Here is an 18647-nt window from a genome sequence, read left to right on the forward strand (position 1 = left end):
AGCTGTGATTCTGTTACTCAGTGACTGTGACAGCACAACCAGGTACTACAGAGGTACAGTATACACAAATCATTCTGAAAAAAATAATAAACAGTGTATGATATGATGAAAAATATTCACACTACCAGAGCAAATAAAACTTACAATTTCTCTATCAATAAATAAGACCTAAGTGAATGAAACTGGTAAATGGAATGAATACTACATAAGACACTTTCTTGAACACTGTTGAAAAAAATGTCAAAATCATATGTCAGCTGTCACTTTTGACGTTTCCAAAGTTTATAATCCAACGACGATTAAATCCTGTTATAATGAATGTCAACAAAAGTTACTGAAGCGCGCATAAGAGAAGATGATATCCAAATGATTGTTACCGGTATTAACTATATATTCCATGGATGAATGTATTTTTCTGATGAATAAAAATTATATACAAAACACACGGCCATGATACATGTACTTAGGGAATCCCGTTAAAGCGTGTAGTTTTCCAGTGACGTATGCACTATTGTGGTCCACCAATTACGGCGTATCCATTGGCTGATACTGGGGTGCCCCTCTGACGTCATGAGTTGGTACGTAAAAATGGCGACCATTCGTCCACAAAACTGTCGCCCAAAAGTCACACTGGCCACCAATTTGTCACCCTTCATGTAATATGATACGGGCTAACGTGTGTTCTCTTCTGGGATTTCTGTGGACTGAAAGACACACGCAGACAGCAAATGTAATATTTTACCAAGAGAGACAAAGATTCAAGTCTTCACTTCAAAATCTATTCTGGCTGTGCGCATGCGTGGCGGAAATTGGCGGTGATATCAATACATTCAAATTGAGGCCCGTCACCGTGGTTAAACAACATGTTAGTTAATGATATCAGAAAATGATATTTATGTGGATGTATAATGGATATGAAATGGAATTATAGGAACAAAATATAGGAAAAATGAGAAAAAGCTTGATAGTAATTCATATAGGATATATACAGACAAATGACCCTGCGACATAAATATGATATATACTGTAAATCAATAATATATTCAGTTCCGGTTAATGATATATGAGGAGTATCTGTTTCAATCAGACCATACAGATGCATTTTGCTAGGCATTTTCTGGCTTCTCATATCTGTTCAAAAGAATAAAATGTCAATTAAAAGTTATGAAATTGTTCAACATACATATATAGGAGTTTCAAACTACATTCAAAGTACAAAATGTTTATATCAGATTCTATTACGTGAAAATACTTACTTGAAGTTCAAACAGCAGACGAAATATGTCCGTATTCGTGTTCAATCATAATATAAATAAAAATGTAAAAAAAAATCCAATCTAAACTAATTTTGATATGAATTACTAAATTAAGTGAATAAAACAGATCTCAAAAAAAAAAAACAAAAAAAAAAAAACATAAAATAAAATAAAATAAACAATATAATCATAGAAAAGAGTAACCAGATATATAAATAAAGCTTAGATAATCTCTTTTCATCTTTCTAACAGAAACGTGTTCAATCCATTTTCAAGACTCTGATCGGAAACAGCACTCCTTAATGTCATGGACAACAGTTTTTAAACAACTACACATATAAATAAGACTCCTAAAGAAACATGCATTTAATGATCATACCTTGAATTGATTCTATTTTCTCATATTCACTTGCATTTGAATTGTTCGCACTGCAGCAGTCTGAAAATAAATCTATATTTTAACACAGTGTGGCAAGAAAATAAAGAAGTTCTATACATTTTCAGTTTATTATTTCAGTAGATTAGAACACAATATCTCTTGTTTACTACATCATACTGTTATAGCTGAATTGGTATCATATCATTTACAAATTATTCACATATGATAATAAAATTCAGAATAATGTTTACGATCATAAATGACCAGCAGTGCTGCGATTCAAATGAGGAATGTTGACTTCTGATTATATGATACTCATGCTTACAAATCATGCATTGTGTCATACTTGGATGACATTTGTGTTGTTGTTTTTTTGTACTAGTATTTATGTCTTATTTGGACGACGTATCTTCGCGAAAGCAATGATAATTACCCACATTGTTTGACTGTCTATTATAATTCTTAAAGTAAATGTAGTTTCAGATATGCAAGTAATAACTTGGATTTTCTATGAGTGTTCAATCACCAAAATCAAAATTAAGTGAACTGATATTTTATAACATAACTTGAAAAGATGTACTTTACTTTTTCGTTCAATTGATATATTAAGATGGAACAATAAAATCGGTAAAAAGGTCATTTGAAAGCTTTGAAAGAAACGAATGCAACCAAGAAGAGTAATAATAGACTCGGTTTGATGGAGTCTTTTCACCCTAGATCATATATACAGAGGTTATTTACCCTTGATTTCTTCCATGACATTGTAGTAAACAGTCTGTGGCTCAGTAGACATATGTTCTAAAAAAAAAAACAATAAAAAAAACAACTTTACATAACTGCAATTGTAAAATGTTCTGCGTTATGATACGACTTCGTACTTTCTAAAGGCTAATTAATTAATTTCTAGAGCCATTTAAATCAATTGTTCTTAAATTATATCAAATTTGTTCCACAACAAACAGTTTCTATATATTGCAAGAATGTATACACACACACCACTACCATAACAAAATATCAGGCCAGTTACGAAAACGCGCCTAGCACGAGAACTAAGTCTGCATATTCTAGTACACACCACCTAACCTAACAAATAAAAAAAATAAAAGTTCTTCCAATACTGTTAATATACACGCCCATACCGCATACATTCAAACTGATACTAGTTACACATTTTAATACACAGTTTATTTATATTGGCAAGCAGTTATGAATAAATTTAAAACAGTTTGCAGAATTAAAAACAAACCGTCCCTCCTGCTGTGTTCAATATTTGTAGACGAGGCCGCATGTTTGAAAGATTTATCTGTATCTTTACGACTTCTGAAATCACAAAAATATATCACTTTTTATTGCTTAACAAAAGAAAGACTGTCAAGATATATATGCGAACAAAATTAGCAGACAGATCTGGACGTCGTTGGTCCCAAATGGTGAACGTACTACCTAGCTATCTGAAAGAGATTCAGTCTGAAGCCAGCTTTAGATCAAGACTGAAAACTCATTTGTTTAGTCAGTTTCATGATATTAATAAATACGAAATATCTGTAGTGATATAAAATAGTAATTTTAAAACGCAATAGAATATTTTATAATTTTTGTGATATATTAAAGCCATGCATTTCTATGGTTGTTCCATATTTTTCCTATAACGGTAGTTATGTATAAAGAGTATATTTTACTGTGTATCATCACGTGTCTGTTATGTACTTGCATTTCAGGTAATATATGATGTATATATCGCAGTTTCACATCATACCTTTTCCTTGCAAATAGCAAATGATATATTTACCTTTGCGCAGACTGTTTTTTCCAGTCCACAAACTTAGAAACAATCAAGCTAACGACTGCAACAACTAGCAAGGCTATGATAACGCCCATCACTATAATGGTTGTCTGCTTAGAGTCCACTGACTTCTGGCTTTCTGGCATAATTATAAAATAGAACGATTAATAAGAAGAACGTCACAGTTTTACAATATGCGTGTAGTACAACAACATAGCCCAGAGCGATATTCACCACGCAAGCTGTATCTAATATCAAGTAGTAACGGTGGTAATTTCAGTCCTAATATGTGTATCAATTATACAAAAACAATATGCATTTTTGTAAAATTGACTCATTAAATAAGACACTTTAAAAGATCCTTAGAAAATATACAACTCGGAAAGATAATAACATAATCCCATTGATTGAGTCTGTTCAAGAGTGGCAATGAAAAAAGAAACATCTCTCACGTCCCTATCACCGGCTTAAGCACACCTCTGTTACATCGAAATATGTAAAGGATTGAATGCTCCAAGAATAAAACAGAAATAAAACACACTAGACAAAGAAAAAATAGTTTTACCACGAAACAATCAATAAAGATAACGTAAACTTACTTTTTAATTATTCAACTTAACATCTTTTACCAACATATCAGTCTCCGTGTAACAGATAACATGTATGTGCTTCCGACTAGAACAGTATTGTAAAACCATATGGAAAAACTTCAAGTTAGAATAAAACACTCCAAATAAAAACACACAATTTCCGCCATTTTGTTCTTAGTGTAATGATTGAAATAATTATGGAATTATAATCCGATTTATTCTGGGAAAAAACTTTCAATGCGATATGGCTTTAAAAGCCTTAATTATCAAGATGATGTATGGACACCGTTTTGGATCAATGTGTCCTTGACCTTTTCTCAGAGCAATTGTTATCATCTTCTGACCGTAAACAAACATCACATGACGTTTGATTAATGTAATTTTAAATTTTCCAGTGACTGTCTTGTCTGTCTAAAACTCCTGTTTCCTTGACCTTTAACCTTTCACAAGCTATTTGACATTGACGTTGACCAATCGATCCTTGAAATAAAAGCAGTTGTCTATTAACCACAATAGTCATACTAAGTTCGACTGAAGTAAACCAAATTCTTCTCTAGTATTTTAGCAGAAACGTTTTTCCCTGACCTTTCGTCTACTGGCCCTTTAAGCAGTAAGGATAGTTTTCTAAACATGGCGCATCGTCCTTTGAATTTTGACTTCTGTTAACCAAAGCGTTATTCAGGATTTGGTTAGAAACTTAACTATCTACTGAGCACCCGTCTGATCGACTGACCGGCATAAGCAGAACAATATAATTCCTCTGTGACGAAAGAGACCATTAATATCGCAAGTCATGTTCTACGTGTACATTTGTTCTGATCCAGAATAAGGAGTAATTTCATTATTATTCTGTTTGATGTTATGTCAACGTTATGTAAAATAAGTGTTCGCCGCCACCTCTGTGTATGATGTCCCTATGATAGCAATAGTAACGTCATGAAAAAAAAAGAACTAGTTGGTATCTTTGTAATTAAATTGTATTAGAAAATTGTCGTTTTTTACCGTTTACAAAAGAGTTATTTCAATAAGGTTTTAATAAACATGCTTTAATCTGCATACCTAAGTGTGTAGAACAAACTGAAGTATCGTAGCCACCAGTGCAGCCATGAAGACAGAATCCGCCTTCTCGTTCGCACGGATTGTTTACGCAATATTCACTACAGCTCTTGTTACATGTATCACCAAATGCACCAGTATTACATCCAGCAATGCACTTTCCGGAAAACTGATCACAGATGTTAACATCTGTTGTTTTATTGCAAGTATCAGAACATTTCAAATCGCAGAAAGGACCAAAGAAATCCTTTTCACATAAATCACAAACGCCTGAACTGATCTTACAAGAATTTGCGCAACCAGTAGGACAATCTTTTTTACACGACAGTCCAAAGTGACTACTTTCGCATTCTCTACATTTATTATTTGTGTCGCATTTTGAACAATAGCCATTTTCTACGCAACATTTATCTCCTGAAAAGTTGCCTTTACAGCCTCTATTACAGTTTCCTGTGATCTGGTCACATGTACTGTTAAAGCAGTGTTGAGAACATTGTGCTTTACAGTTGCTACCATAAAATCCAGGTATGCATTTATTACACTTAGCCCCAGCAAAATGTCCGTCACAAGTTATACAGTGTCCAGAATTCTTCTGACATATTCCATCAAGGCATCTTTTGGGACAGTCTAATTTACATTCCGGTCCGAACATACCTGACACGCAATCTTTACAAAACGAACCATTAAAATTGCCTCTACATCCATCTAAACATTTCCCGCTGTCCCGTTCGCAGGTAATATTCTTGCAGTTATCAGAACATGCTTCATCACACATGTTACCGAACATACCAGTTATACATTCGGAACATCTATTTCAAGTGAAATTATTATTTACACACCCAAATATGCAATCTCCAGAATTCTGGTCACATAAACCATCCATGCAAGTCGACGGACATGGCATATTGCAAAACAATCCATATTTACCCGCTGTGCAATTCGTGCAGTCAGTGCCGATAAAAGACTCGCGGCAATCACATTCTCCAGTAGCGTGAGAACAATTAATTGTATCACATCCTACTGAGCAATTCTTTTCACAAGTTAGTCCATAGCTACCCTCATCACATTGTGTACATTCGTCATATGATATGCAACGTTTGCAAGACGGTCTGCAGTTATGACCACATGTTTCCGATTTACCATTGTCTTGACTATCAAATTTAAATCCGCTATAATGTCCATCTATACATTCTTTGCATATTTCACTGGAAACGCAAGAAGCACAGTTTTGAGGACAGGTACTTTCACATAATACACTTGTGTTATAAAAGCCATTTCTACATTTAGTACACGTTCTTTCCTCGCACATACAGTTAGCCGGACAGTAAGTATATCGGCAGTCATTGTTGGTGCCATTGCTGTAATAACCTTCTTTACATTTAGTACAATGCGATGGTGAATCGCAAGTTTCACAGTTGGAAGGACATTTCCCTTTACAGTCTTTTTCCGTTCTAAGAAAGTAACCATCAATACATTTAGTACATTTTGCTGACGCGTCTTGTATACAAGCTTTACAGTTTTCTGGACATGTTGTATAGCACTGGACGCCCCTGTAACCATCAATGCATCCTTTGCGACAATGGTAGTGTATATAGATATAGGACGGATGTTGCCCACATTCTTTATCAATACAACATTGGCAGTCGGTCCTTTTGTCACAATCCAAGGCTAAAGCTACAATGTAATCAATATTACAGTGTGTTTTACATTTTTAATCTGAATATTTGACTATTAAAACATCTAACTTCTTCATAATGAAAATCTGTTTTACACAAATACCTTTTCTACAAAGATTAACAATCCATTTATACAACTTAACAATGCTCCTGACGTAAGTTGTTCGTGTAAAATGTTTATAAACACTATAACTGGAAATTTACCACTTGTGCATTTTCTATACATAATTTAACATAAAGTGTGAACAGTCTGGATCATAAAAGGAGGTATACATCACTACATATCTGAGCACGTGTAATGCCTGAATATCGAGCCACTTTGCACGGGCTCATGTTAGTATGGCATTGCATATCAACACTGAGGCTCAGTATGATTTTCCGCATGGTGGTCTACATTACACTAGTATAACATAGAAGGGCTGTTTAATGCAAATTGAAGTAAAACAGATTTTAATGATTGTTATCACATTTAGTAATCTCTGTGATAAAGACCTATACTTATTTTAATTCAGTTTAAATTAAAAATGATTCACTAAATATTGTATTTCTGCCTTCCTAATTTCCAGACGCATAATCTAACATAACCTAGAGCGCCTACTTCACCCGATTTACATTCGGAACATTTTCACGCGTTTCGGGCGTTATCACAATATGTTCAACATGGGCCTTTTTTTACCGTCCAAATACGAAAAAATAGAGGGTTTTTGTACGCACGTGCGTCCAATAAGGCAATATATTGTACGGTCAAGTGTCGCAAATGAACGTTCACGATTGGATAGATAAAAAGATTATAGAATAAAAAGAAACTTATTTCCAAGATGTATCAAAAAATGCATACTTTGGGGTGTGCGATTAAACGGGTTTAAACCACACTTGAAAATCCATGAATTTTGCTACATTTTGAAAATTAAACTAATTGTCAGGATATCGATCTATTCAACATCTTAATAAATAAGCCAAATCAAAAACCGCCCTCGTTCAATTTTAATACGTCCTCCAATAAAATATAGTTCCTGTTTTTATTTTATTTTTTTTTCATTTAGAATATGGCTAAATCGGATGAACAATGATCGTACGTTCGTTTCAATTCAATTTTGACCTTTACCTTTTGAATGTCCTTTTTGAAATTGCGGTGTCCGGTTTTGAAAGAATTTTTCAAACAGCGAAGTTTTGTGTCTGCGCTTGCAATATCGCGGAAAAGGCCATTCTTGATAGCATCACACCAATGCTGTTTCTATGAAAAATAAAGTAACACCTTTTTCCTTCCTAAAACTATATGGGGAATGAAAATAATAATAAGTATAACGGGATACAAAATTTAGTATAAAAGTTCAACTCACCAACCGTCAAATGCAAAATGCAAAAACTTGTCAGGGAATAATGAAGCATTTCTCCGTCAACTGAAAAGTAGATTCTTTGATATTATTGTTTTTCATCATTTATTGTATTTTCATCACACAAGGGACTAGAAATAAGAAACACACGTACGTTTTGCAACGTATTGATTGTGGAACAGCTCTAATTGCGTTTATTTGTTTTGAAAAATAACTATGTTGTCCAATGCGTTCAATTCTATATGTATAATTGTAGTAAATTTCATGAGTATAGATTTTTTGCGTTTACATTTAATAAAACGATATTTATGGAAGTTAATTCTTATTGTGCTATAAACTTGTTTGAACGTAAAATAATGAAACAAAACTCGTACAACAACTTTGAGAAAGGAAGATATAGTATTTCGCCATATTTCATCTTTCTTTTGCTGTGGCAATTTAAAAGTGGCTCGGCTTGAATGTGTTTGTTTTGCTGAATGCTTCCAGGAACCTGTCATTTACTTTTTTATTTTCTTAATTTGCCACGCACTCTTTCTATATTTATAGTACAATGCTTATTTACATATAATTTTGCATTTTTTAACATTTTATGTAGATTTAAATTGTCCAATTTTGTTATGCTGAGAAATTTACATAATACTAGGACAAACATATATTGCAGATGCCTTTTGTAAGTTGAGAGCTCTTAAAGCAATATTTTGTAATTTGTATAAAGATCCTAAGGAAGCAAAGAATGAAAGTAAGAAGAATAATAGCAGACTCGGTTTGATTGAGTCTGAGCATGTTTAAACTCGTATATTGTAAGCATATTTTTAAAGTGACAGTTTATGTGATTGAAAGAAAAGGTTTCAGTGAATTAAAAACCGTCCAATATTCAAAACATCATTTCTGAAAATGTTAAATCCTTTTTAACTTGGCTTTTAAATACAAGATAATACTATTACTTACCAGCAGAAGCGGACACGGCGACACAGAGTTGGCAGGAATGGGGAAATATTGAAAAATACAATAAAAAGCAATTAAAATAAAACAAAAGAGTATTTTTTTTAACTTCGTTTGGGAAGAGGGGGATCATTGACCCTAAATTCAATAGGGGTTTACATTTGATGAATTAGAGTTCAGAAACTAATTTTCAGCCTAGAGGTCACAGTAAACCTTTGACATATTGACCCAAAAACAATAACTTTTGTTTAGTAACAATTTACAGGAAACATAATTTGGATATCTAAAACATGTATTAATATAGTATCACAAACCGTTTAGTAACTGTTGTTATTTACAAATTGTTGACTTAATTATTATCCAAGATTTCTTCCCGGATTCCTGGGAATCAGCGACACTCTACTACTTCTTTTCAAGCCTATTCGACGTGTTCGTCAGCTATATACTATATAATAATCTTATCAACCCAAAATGTATTTGAGTTATATTAAGAGGATACATATCACCGACTTAAGGACACTAAAACATCACAATTTCTATTATATCAAATAAATGAAATTTACTTTAATAACTTTCATTGCGAATTCTTAGGCCCTAGTCCTTTTGAAAGAACCTTATAATTTTCAATTTGTTTATTTCATTTATTTTTATATAAAATAAGATGTATGGCCAAGTACCGTATAACTGTAAATTGTTTTTAGAGTAAGAAACAGCGTATATTAAACCAATTGAAATATAATAAATATTCCAAATATTTTAAAATAAATCTAAAGATAAAATGCAGTTTAATGATAAACATTAGATTATGTGAACATTAAAGCTTGAGTCTCTTTTATGTTGCTTTGGGCAGGCTACAAAAGAGATAAAACTGAAGATGAAAGACAATTGGAAGTCATTAAAAAAAAAGAAACATGGAATTGCATGAAATGCATGTTTTTCTAGTTTTTCAAAGAGAACATTCAGTGAGGCGAGCGTCGTTTCTGATCAAATGGCTCCTTTCTTGTGAACGAAAACGTAGGCAACAATAGAAAATGAACCGATGTACTTCAAACAAATGTTCCATGGAAACCGGTTTCATAGAACAATTAACCAAGGTGGATTTTTGAAATAGAGGAAAATGTACATCCCATATTGAGTAACATTGACTTTGAATAAAAGATTCGCTTTTCGTATGACAAAACAGAAGAATAGAGGCAATAGCCACTATCACCGGTATTGTATTTTAGTTCTTAAAATATTATTGTGCCGATGTTGTGTTAGTTGCTTTAATTATCATATGTGATTTCTGCATTGCGCTTTAAGTCTTCATTAGCCTTAATGATCTATCTAGTACCAAACAGACACGCTCTAATATAATCTCGAGCGCTCGACGTATTATCTCGAATGTGTGCCCATATCTCGAGCGCAAAGCGTCTTACCTTGAACACATGATATCTTTTCTCAACCATTTCGACATCTTATCTAGCTCTCTGACCATTTTAATGTAAGATAATAAATATGTCCTTAACATTACAATGCATAGAATTACAGGAAGTAAAATGAAAAAAAAATATATATTGTGCAACCAATACAAACTATCAGCCACATATTTATACAAAACATTACTTTTCATATTAAATTATGCATAGGTATATAGCTAACCTTAAATAACATTATAAGAGGTAAGATGCTATTGAATGTTCGTTAATCTCAATCTATGTTTTGCATTCGTTATATAAAAGAGGTAATTTAAAAGAAGTTTTATCATTAGACAAACTTGGAACATCGAGATATACCTGTAACCGAAAAAGTTTCAACAGCTTAAGGCGGCATAAGAATGAAATAGAGAATTAGAACTGTAATGAATACAGTCATACAAACACCGTTGTACGAGAGTATTTTAGGTTTACAAAAAAACCCCCGGAAAATGCCTATCTCTCTCGGTATATACAACACACACACGTCTTTATCCCGGCTTTAAATGATATAAACTTTATAGACACTATATATGAAAACGATAAAGAACACTTACCATTAGACGAACGTATAGCAGACAAATATCGTCGAATTTAAGTGTCCATCAAAGCATTAAAATGCATCTTTGTACATATGAGATGTGTGATACGTTTCACAACCCGGAAGGAAATCGATACACTCAAAAGAGATATATATATACTGCTTGTTCAATTTGAGACAAATATATTAGTGTTCTGTTTAAATATTAGAGAAACTATACATATACAGTCGTAAAATTCCCTAATTTACCTACCTTAAACAATATAGTGCAGACTTGCAGTACAAACAGAAGGAAAAAATGGAGAAAAGCTAGAGCCAATATCGCCATCGTTCATATGTCAGTTTGAAATCATTTGACATATCCAAAAAGCACAAGTAAATGAGGTATTTGTCATACAAAGTCCGATACTGTCAGATGACAAATTATAAGAATTGCAGCATAACGATGATCCGAAATCTTTCAACGATATAAGTACAGTATCGTGTTATATATTATTATTCATTATGTTTTAAAGGCGTTCGCGGTAGTTTTTTTTTTCGGACGGGTCGATATTTAACATATTATAACACCATGCAAATTTGGTTGTTTCTAATCACCGCACCGTACCCATACCGTACATCCGAATTCGGTGTCACCCCGGTATTGAAGTACTTCCGGGTCGTTGTATCCTAGGAAGTAGTTCTTTGAAATTTTGAAGTCCCCAATTTAACGCTATCCCTACTTTGACATGTTAAATTCCAAATGTATTTATTGATACTGTGTACATTTTTTGTCATTTCTGATGTCTTTAACAGTTGTTTTATGTGTGTTTTTCAGGACTACATTTCTATGCGGAAGGATTAAAAAACTACACCAGACTGGCGGCCATGACAGATGTCAGTGGGAAATTTAAACGTGGACTAGATACTTTGATGTGTAACAAAAAAGTTCATCGTTGATGGTGGTGTTTTTCTGTGATATATTGACTGGGATAGTATTGCTCTTCAGAAATACAGAGCTGTCAATGCTGCAATTTTGTTGGGAAATTCACAATCCATGTCCAAAAGTGCTTGTTTTACTATACAGCAAAGAAGGAGAAATTGTACTGGGCCGACACCATTCGTGAACTATAGGCTGAACAAGACTAAATCCGGCTGTTCTTTATCTTATATAAAATTCACTCACTTTGAAACGGGTTTTCGACATTTTCTAGCATTTCAGATTTTCAGAGACTTATATCCCCATAAAGAACTATATCGCTAATTTAGAAAAACAAAAAGAAAAGTGGGTGTTAACTTTTATATAAGAAAACTACAGTTCGCCAAATTACAACCTGCTAAATTTACTCCTTTTCGCTTCTTTCAATTTCTCTTTTCAAAATATTAGATTCTTACGCCGCCATTGTTACATAGAATGCGATAGGAACATGCCGATTTCGATAGAATGCAAAGTGATACATACTGAAACGCGGTAGGGTAAAAGTAAACACGTTGCTGTTGAGAAAAGGCACTAGGAAAGGAAAAAAGATTAGTACTATTTATATTTGGACTACTTGTGATCAGCCTATAGGTTTTGTTCGGAGGATGGCGGAAACCTACATCATTCTATGACATCTAAATTCTTCAAAAACGCCGCGTATTAAGAAATCTGCCGTTTGATAATTTCATATATCTCTAGGTCACTTGTGACGAAGTGGTGACTTTATATATATTATGTCATCCTTATTATATGCTCCCGGCTGAGGCGTCTCCGTCAAATATTTGTATGTTCTTGTAATTCGGGTCGAACCAATAAAAGACTGCAACTGCAAGTAAATTTATGAAAGATAATATTTATTTGTATATCATGTATGTCCTTATGGAAGGACAAACATATGGCAAGTGCCATGATGCATTCAATAACAAAACAATAGAATGATAATATACAATGCTATTATGATTACTAAAAACATACAACTATTTAAAATGTCAAATTACAATCTTATTGAGGAAAACCTAAGTTAAAATAATAAACAGTCACTAACCTGCAAGTAAATTTATCAAAGATAATATTTATTTGTATACACCTTATGGAAGGATAAACATATGATGCATTGCACTTGTCCAGATCACCGATTCATAAGGGCATAGGTGCACGGTTAGCATGGATAAGTAGGGGGAATATAATAGGATTAACGGGATAATTGTAAGGGTGATATATATAGACCAAATAAGAAGTAAAGGGAATACTGTATGATGGATATAACTATCTTAAAGCTGTCATTTTACAATATAAAGGAATATACATAATGAAAAACAACAACCACTTTATTCATTTTATTTATATGTATTGTAATGTTACCCTATGACATACTCCCCCTGCTTGAAGAAATGTCGTCCCGACATTTTCCTTAGGTCTACCAAGAAAATGTTTTAAATATCATGTCAAACATAAAAGTAAATAAGAGAAAAATAAACGATCAATGAATATCACGTCGAAGTATTCGCAGTGTGCACCATCGAGCGCGAGTGATACGGTCTAAGACCAATTTTACCAAGTTATAAGCTCTAACTACCTGTAAGTATATATATAACGAGGTAAGTATTACATCTATCGTCCTCACATTTTACAGGTACATACAGCTACTCACGGTAAGTATTTACGGTAAGTATTACATCTATCGTCCTCACATTTTACAGGTACATACAGCTACTCACGGTAAGTATTTACGGTAAGTATTACACATTACCTAAGGTAAGTATGCACTACTACTTATCAGAAATAAGTATGTATAAAAACAACAGGCATGTGATACATTTATAAGTTATTTAGATATAGCCTGTCAGAAGTCAAATCAAATGCAACAGTACTCTGAGAACCAACTGCGCTAATACTCCTGAAACATCATACACCGAAAAAATCAGAAATCTACAAACAGAATCATGCAAAAGCACATACACATATCAGTTTCACACAATAAAAAAACAATACATACATATACATAAGATATACATCTATAACATTCTATCAAGTCATGTGGAAATCTCGTTTTACGTTGCCGTTTGGGTCTGTCTTCTGTTGAATTTGGGGATGATGGTGGTGATAATCCCATGCTTCCAGGAACTCGTCGCATCGGAATAACATAAGGCTGTGTTCTGTTGTTTGCATCATCAGTTGCTAAGGTGTCTTTTTTAGCCTGTTGTCCTTGTTCATGATCTGATTTCCGGATATGGTCATGAAGGGAAGAAGCATGTTTCGATGAAGAATCCTAGATTTCTTATATCTGGCTCCTTCCCGCTTCACCTCATACACCGGAATGTCTTTGTTCGGCTGACTTATGTGCAGAGGTGGAGAACATTTATCCAGTTTGAAATAGACATTCAAGCAAATTTTGTTCTCCATCTAGGCACGATCTTTGTATTAGATTTTCCAATTTCTATGAAAATGACTTTAGATCTTATGTAACTTGATTTACGCCAAAATTGTTTCCCTTCAATAGCTGCACCGTTTGTAACTTATCAAGCACGGCAAAATAGTTCTGGCCAATACCCATGGAATAAAACATTTTCAAATGTTAAGCATCAATTTGATTTAGTTAGTACAGTGGAAGTGTCACTCTTCTAGTTGGCCATTTATTAATCACCATTTAAACCCAAATAATTTCAAAATGGGATACACAACAATTGCCTGTTTGCGACTAATAAAATCGGTGAAAAGATACATTGGAAGCATGAAACGCAACCAAACAATACAATTTCAGACCCGGTTTGATCGAGTCTGTTCCTGAGAAGTAATAAAATTTGCAACACCCGTCATGTCCCCTAGCACCGGCGTAAACGGAATTCTATTATAGTATTAATGAATACCGATTCTTAGTACGGGGAGAATTGTTAAAGCCACCACAAGACATTTAAACACTGCTGTTGTGATAGTTATAAAAACCTGCGAGAGCTCTTTCGGAAGCATAAATAACAAGAAAGCAATATATATCAGACTTTTAAAGAGCCTGTTTTGCAACACCCCTCGCGCCCTCTAGAAACGACCTAAACTTGCTGACGTTGATAACATTAATTAAATCATGTTTTTTGTTTGTATTTTTGTATTTTGTTGCATAAAAACATTGACGTTTTTGATGTCTGATGTTGCTCTAGACAGTATTTGGTTAGTTGTGTCTTTTTAACAATGAAATGCAAGAGATACATTGTTCCTAGTGCATAAAAATTGATCCTGACAGAGTAGCTAACATTATGGAAGCCAGTGGATGAAGTGGGAGCTGAAACAGCGGTTGGATAAATAAATGCGTTTGGTCTAACACAAGTGTGTGTTACTGGTGACCGTGAGCTTGACTTCCTAATGGTTGTCATTATAAATTTTATAATTTTCAACGGGAAGTCTTTAATGTCCATCGGGGTTACTCCATTGTTAAGATGTAGCTTTGCGTATGGCAAACAAACCTTCCCCTGTTTTTGTTTGTTTACCATTCATTAATGGCGAGATGTTACACACCATTATTTATATGCAGTGTGAGGAGTATATCTCTCTATCTGAATACAAAGGGCGTGTGGTGATGAGAATCTTAATAATAACTTGAAATACTTATGTTAAACTTGCAAAATTCTAATTACTTAAAATTTATGTTGTCTGAAAATTGCAAGCTCAGTTATTGTGAATTTGTAGACACATTTTATTTAAAGTTTTTTAGTGGATTTAAATATTTAAAAATAATAATTCACATTGAATTGTATTTTGGTTGTATATTGATACGCTGACATAATTATGTTAAGGGAAACGGATTTTTTTAATAACATATCTGAACTAAACGAATGACATTTTACCATACATATTAAGTGGTTTGACACAGTTTATTAGAATTATGTTTGATTCATGAACATAAAAATAACTGCAAATAAAAGATGTGAAATACAAAAACAAAATACAAAATGTCTTTTCTGTGTCATGTTTATGGATTTATGTGAAATATGTTACAGTTGATAAGTCAAAGAACTCCTTTTAGTTCATTGAAAGGAGGTCCGAGTTCGAGTCTGGGCAGGAACCATACAATCACAAAACGTATACTTGAACATCTTTTTTGACATCTTATTTTTTAATACTATCAGTATATCGTTGAACTCTGGCACATATTTATTAATTATGTTTTTAAATGTATCTTTTGTTTCAGACAGATTTATAGTGTAACCATTATAGGCATTGCTATTTCAGTGTCATCATTATTTGTATTTTTTTTCAGGGCAGAACTGGTTGGAATGTTTTGGTTGTTTTTATCCTGATTATTTGTCGCATTTAGATTAATACTTGAGATTTCTTTGAAAATTTCATTGTCAAACACACTATTGTCTACACCACACTATATTTGATAAAAAATCTTCACCGCTAAAGTTCCATTACAGCTGTACCCGCGTCTTCGGGAATAATGGTTTATGTGGCATTTTTCCTCTACACTGTTTTAAAATCATCACAGAGGATCTCAAAAGTCTCCTGACTCAAATAGTCAGACATGCTTTAAAAATCTTACACTGAGCATTTATCAGTATTTAAATACTATTATTTAGTTTTCATATTTTGTAATTTGTTTCATTGTGATTTCTGTTAAAAGCTTCACAGCAATGCACAAAAAATGCACTGCTCTTCGGCACGGCAAACATACCCTATTGTACTCTAACCACTCCCTTATGTACGTTTACCGGTTTACCGTACGTGAACGTACACGGTGCTTGTATTTACTACATATGATTTGCAGTTAATAACACATTGCTTAAGAGGGTGATTGCACACAGGAAGTTTTAGACCTTTCCGGCGTCACAGTCAAATTTGATAGTCGACTTGAAGCTATCAAACTATTCACATCTACAATTAGATGAAGACAATAAGAAAATGAGGGACCAGGTTGGCAGAAATATTAATACTAAAGTACATTATCATATCTGGTTTAGGAATTTGGCACTCTACGTGAAAAAAGTCTATTATATTCGGTTTAATATGGAACATTTTTACAAACTACTTCAAAGGCTTTATCGGCACTCTATTATAAAGACTACTTCGGCACTCTGCTACAGAAACTGTACATCGGTACTCTGCTACAAAGACTTCTTCGACACTCCACTATAGAAACTGTACGTCGGCAATTTACTATAAAGACTACTTCGGCACTCTATCACAAAGACTTCTTCGACACTCGGCTACAGAGGCTCTTTGGTACTCTCCTACAAAGACTACGTTTACACTCTACTACAAATACTCTAGTTCGGCAATCTACCACTCAATTACCAAGGCCCTACTTTATCACTCTACTACAAAGACTCCACTTCTTCCAATCGGCACTCTACTACAGAGACTTTACTTCGTCACTCTATTACCATGCACCTGGCTTATGGAGAGTCGGTGGTTCTACAGCGGTACCCGCCCATGATGAAATTTGACGGGAGGGGCACCGGTGGTCTTCTACCACCATAAAAAGTTGGAAAGTTGGCATATGACCTATAAATGTTTCGGTGTGACTTTGGTACTTGTATCATGTGTAAATGTTGAGTTCTGCCCAACCCGGGGCTAGAGGATGTGGGCAGTAGCATGCATTACCACTTCCGTCCATGAATATGCTCAATTAAATCAAGCCTAAAACTTGTTCATTTTTGTCATGTTGAGCTACCTGTGGAATTCCAATTTTTCTATCTTAACCCCAAAAACAAATAATTCGTTGTGATTTTTATGGAATCAATCTTCAACTGTTAAGGCGATATTTGCCAAAGTCATAGCAATGCTGGTGATTAGTCTGAAATACGCCACTTTACTACCCCCTTTTTCGGAAAAGAAACTTGTCATGTTTTGATCCTGATATTTTCTATTATTATCCTAGTAGACAGTTTGTTCAGAACTTGAAGCAGTCTTGGAATGATAAGGTCCATCAAAAGATTGGTGATAGACTCGTAGTTTTGTATAGATTTAGCGGATTGTGAATATCATATGGATGGACTAGGTCGGTCCCTTAATGACATTCAGATATATGTACTTTTTCTTTTTGTTTATAATGACTGGTAAGTTTTCAGTCGGAGAGATAAATGAAAAAGAAATTCCAACTTCACATATTAACAAATCCCTTTTCATAGAACATACCCAAGTTTTAAAAAAATACGATAATTATCAGATGTACCACAGCAGTTATCATGGATTGTTTTCGTCTTTGCGTGTATGAGTAGAAAAAGGAAGAAAGTCCTTCACTGTCGCATCAAATCTACAATTTCAGCTGACCATTTCAAACTATTGTACAATTATTGCCTTTTGGTGAGGTCGATATGTGGATTTATCGACCTGATAAAAGCGATATCATACTTATAAGTATAAACTTTAAATATAAATATCTGCAGCCTTTGGTCATTTTTCGTGGTAAATTGTGTACGACGTCACATTGTTGTGACGTCAAACCGTGATGACGTCACAGCACAGCTGGAGGTCAATACATGTTTTTGGCTCCGCCTTCGAGTCAATACGACTTTTTATCATTGATCATGTGAATACATCTAGACCAATGGAAAGGACTATAAATATAGATTTAATAATAAAATATTTTGTCTGAATGAAATTTGAGCGACAAAACATCCCTTTTAGATTTGAAAGTTTTCCTGAAAGTGTATGACAAACAATATCATTTACGAAACTTGACAA

The 18647-nt window shown here is 33.7% G+C and overlaps 1 protein-coding gene across 1 annotated transcript; it reads right to left on the reverse strand.

The window, feature by feature from the left end:
• Positions 1-593: 593 nt before the first annotated feature.
• On the reverse strand, positions 594-11095 carry LOC123527618 (cell death abnormality protein 1-like). Its single transcript, XM_053523885.1, has 8 exons — positions 11028-11095; positions 8081-8140; positions 5068-6738; positions 3425-3557; positions 2882-2955; positions 2377-2433; positions 1636-1695; positions 594-1131 (listed from the first exon to the last, which is right to left on the reverse strand). Exons 3-8 carry the CDS (start codon positions 5849-5851, stop codon positions 926-928), a joined length of 1314 nt encoding a protein of 437 aa, XP_053379860.1. The 5' UTR covers positions 5852-6738; positions 8081-8140; positions 11028-11095; the 3' UTR covers positions 594-925.
• Between the last annotated feature and the right edge of the window lie 7552 nt (positions 11096-18647).

The sequence above is a fragment of the Mercenaria mercenaria genome, chromosome 14, assembly GCF_021730395.1.
Source record: "Mercenaria mercenaria strain notata chromosome 14, MADL_Memer_1, whole genome shotgun sequence".
Lineage (NCBI taxonomy): Eukaryota > Metazoa > Mollusca > Bivalvia > Venerida > Veneridae > Mercenaria > Mercenaria mercenaria.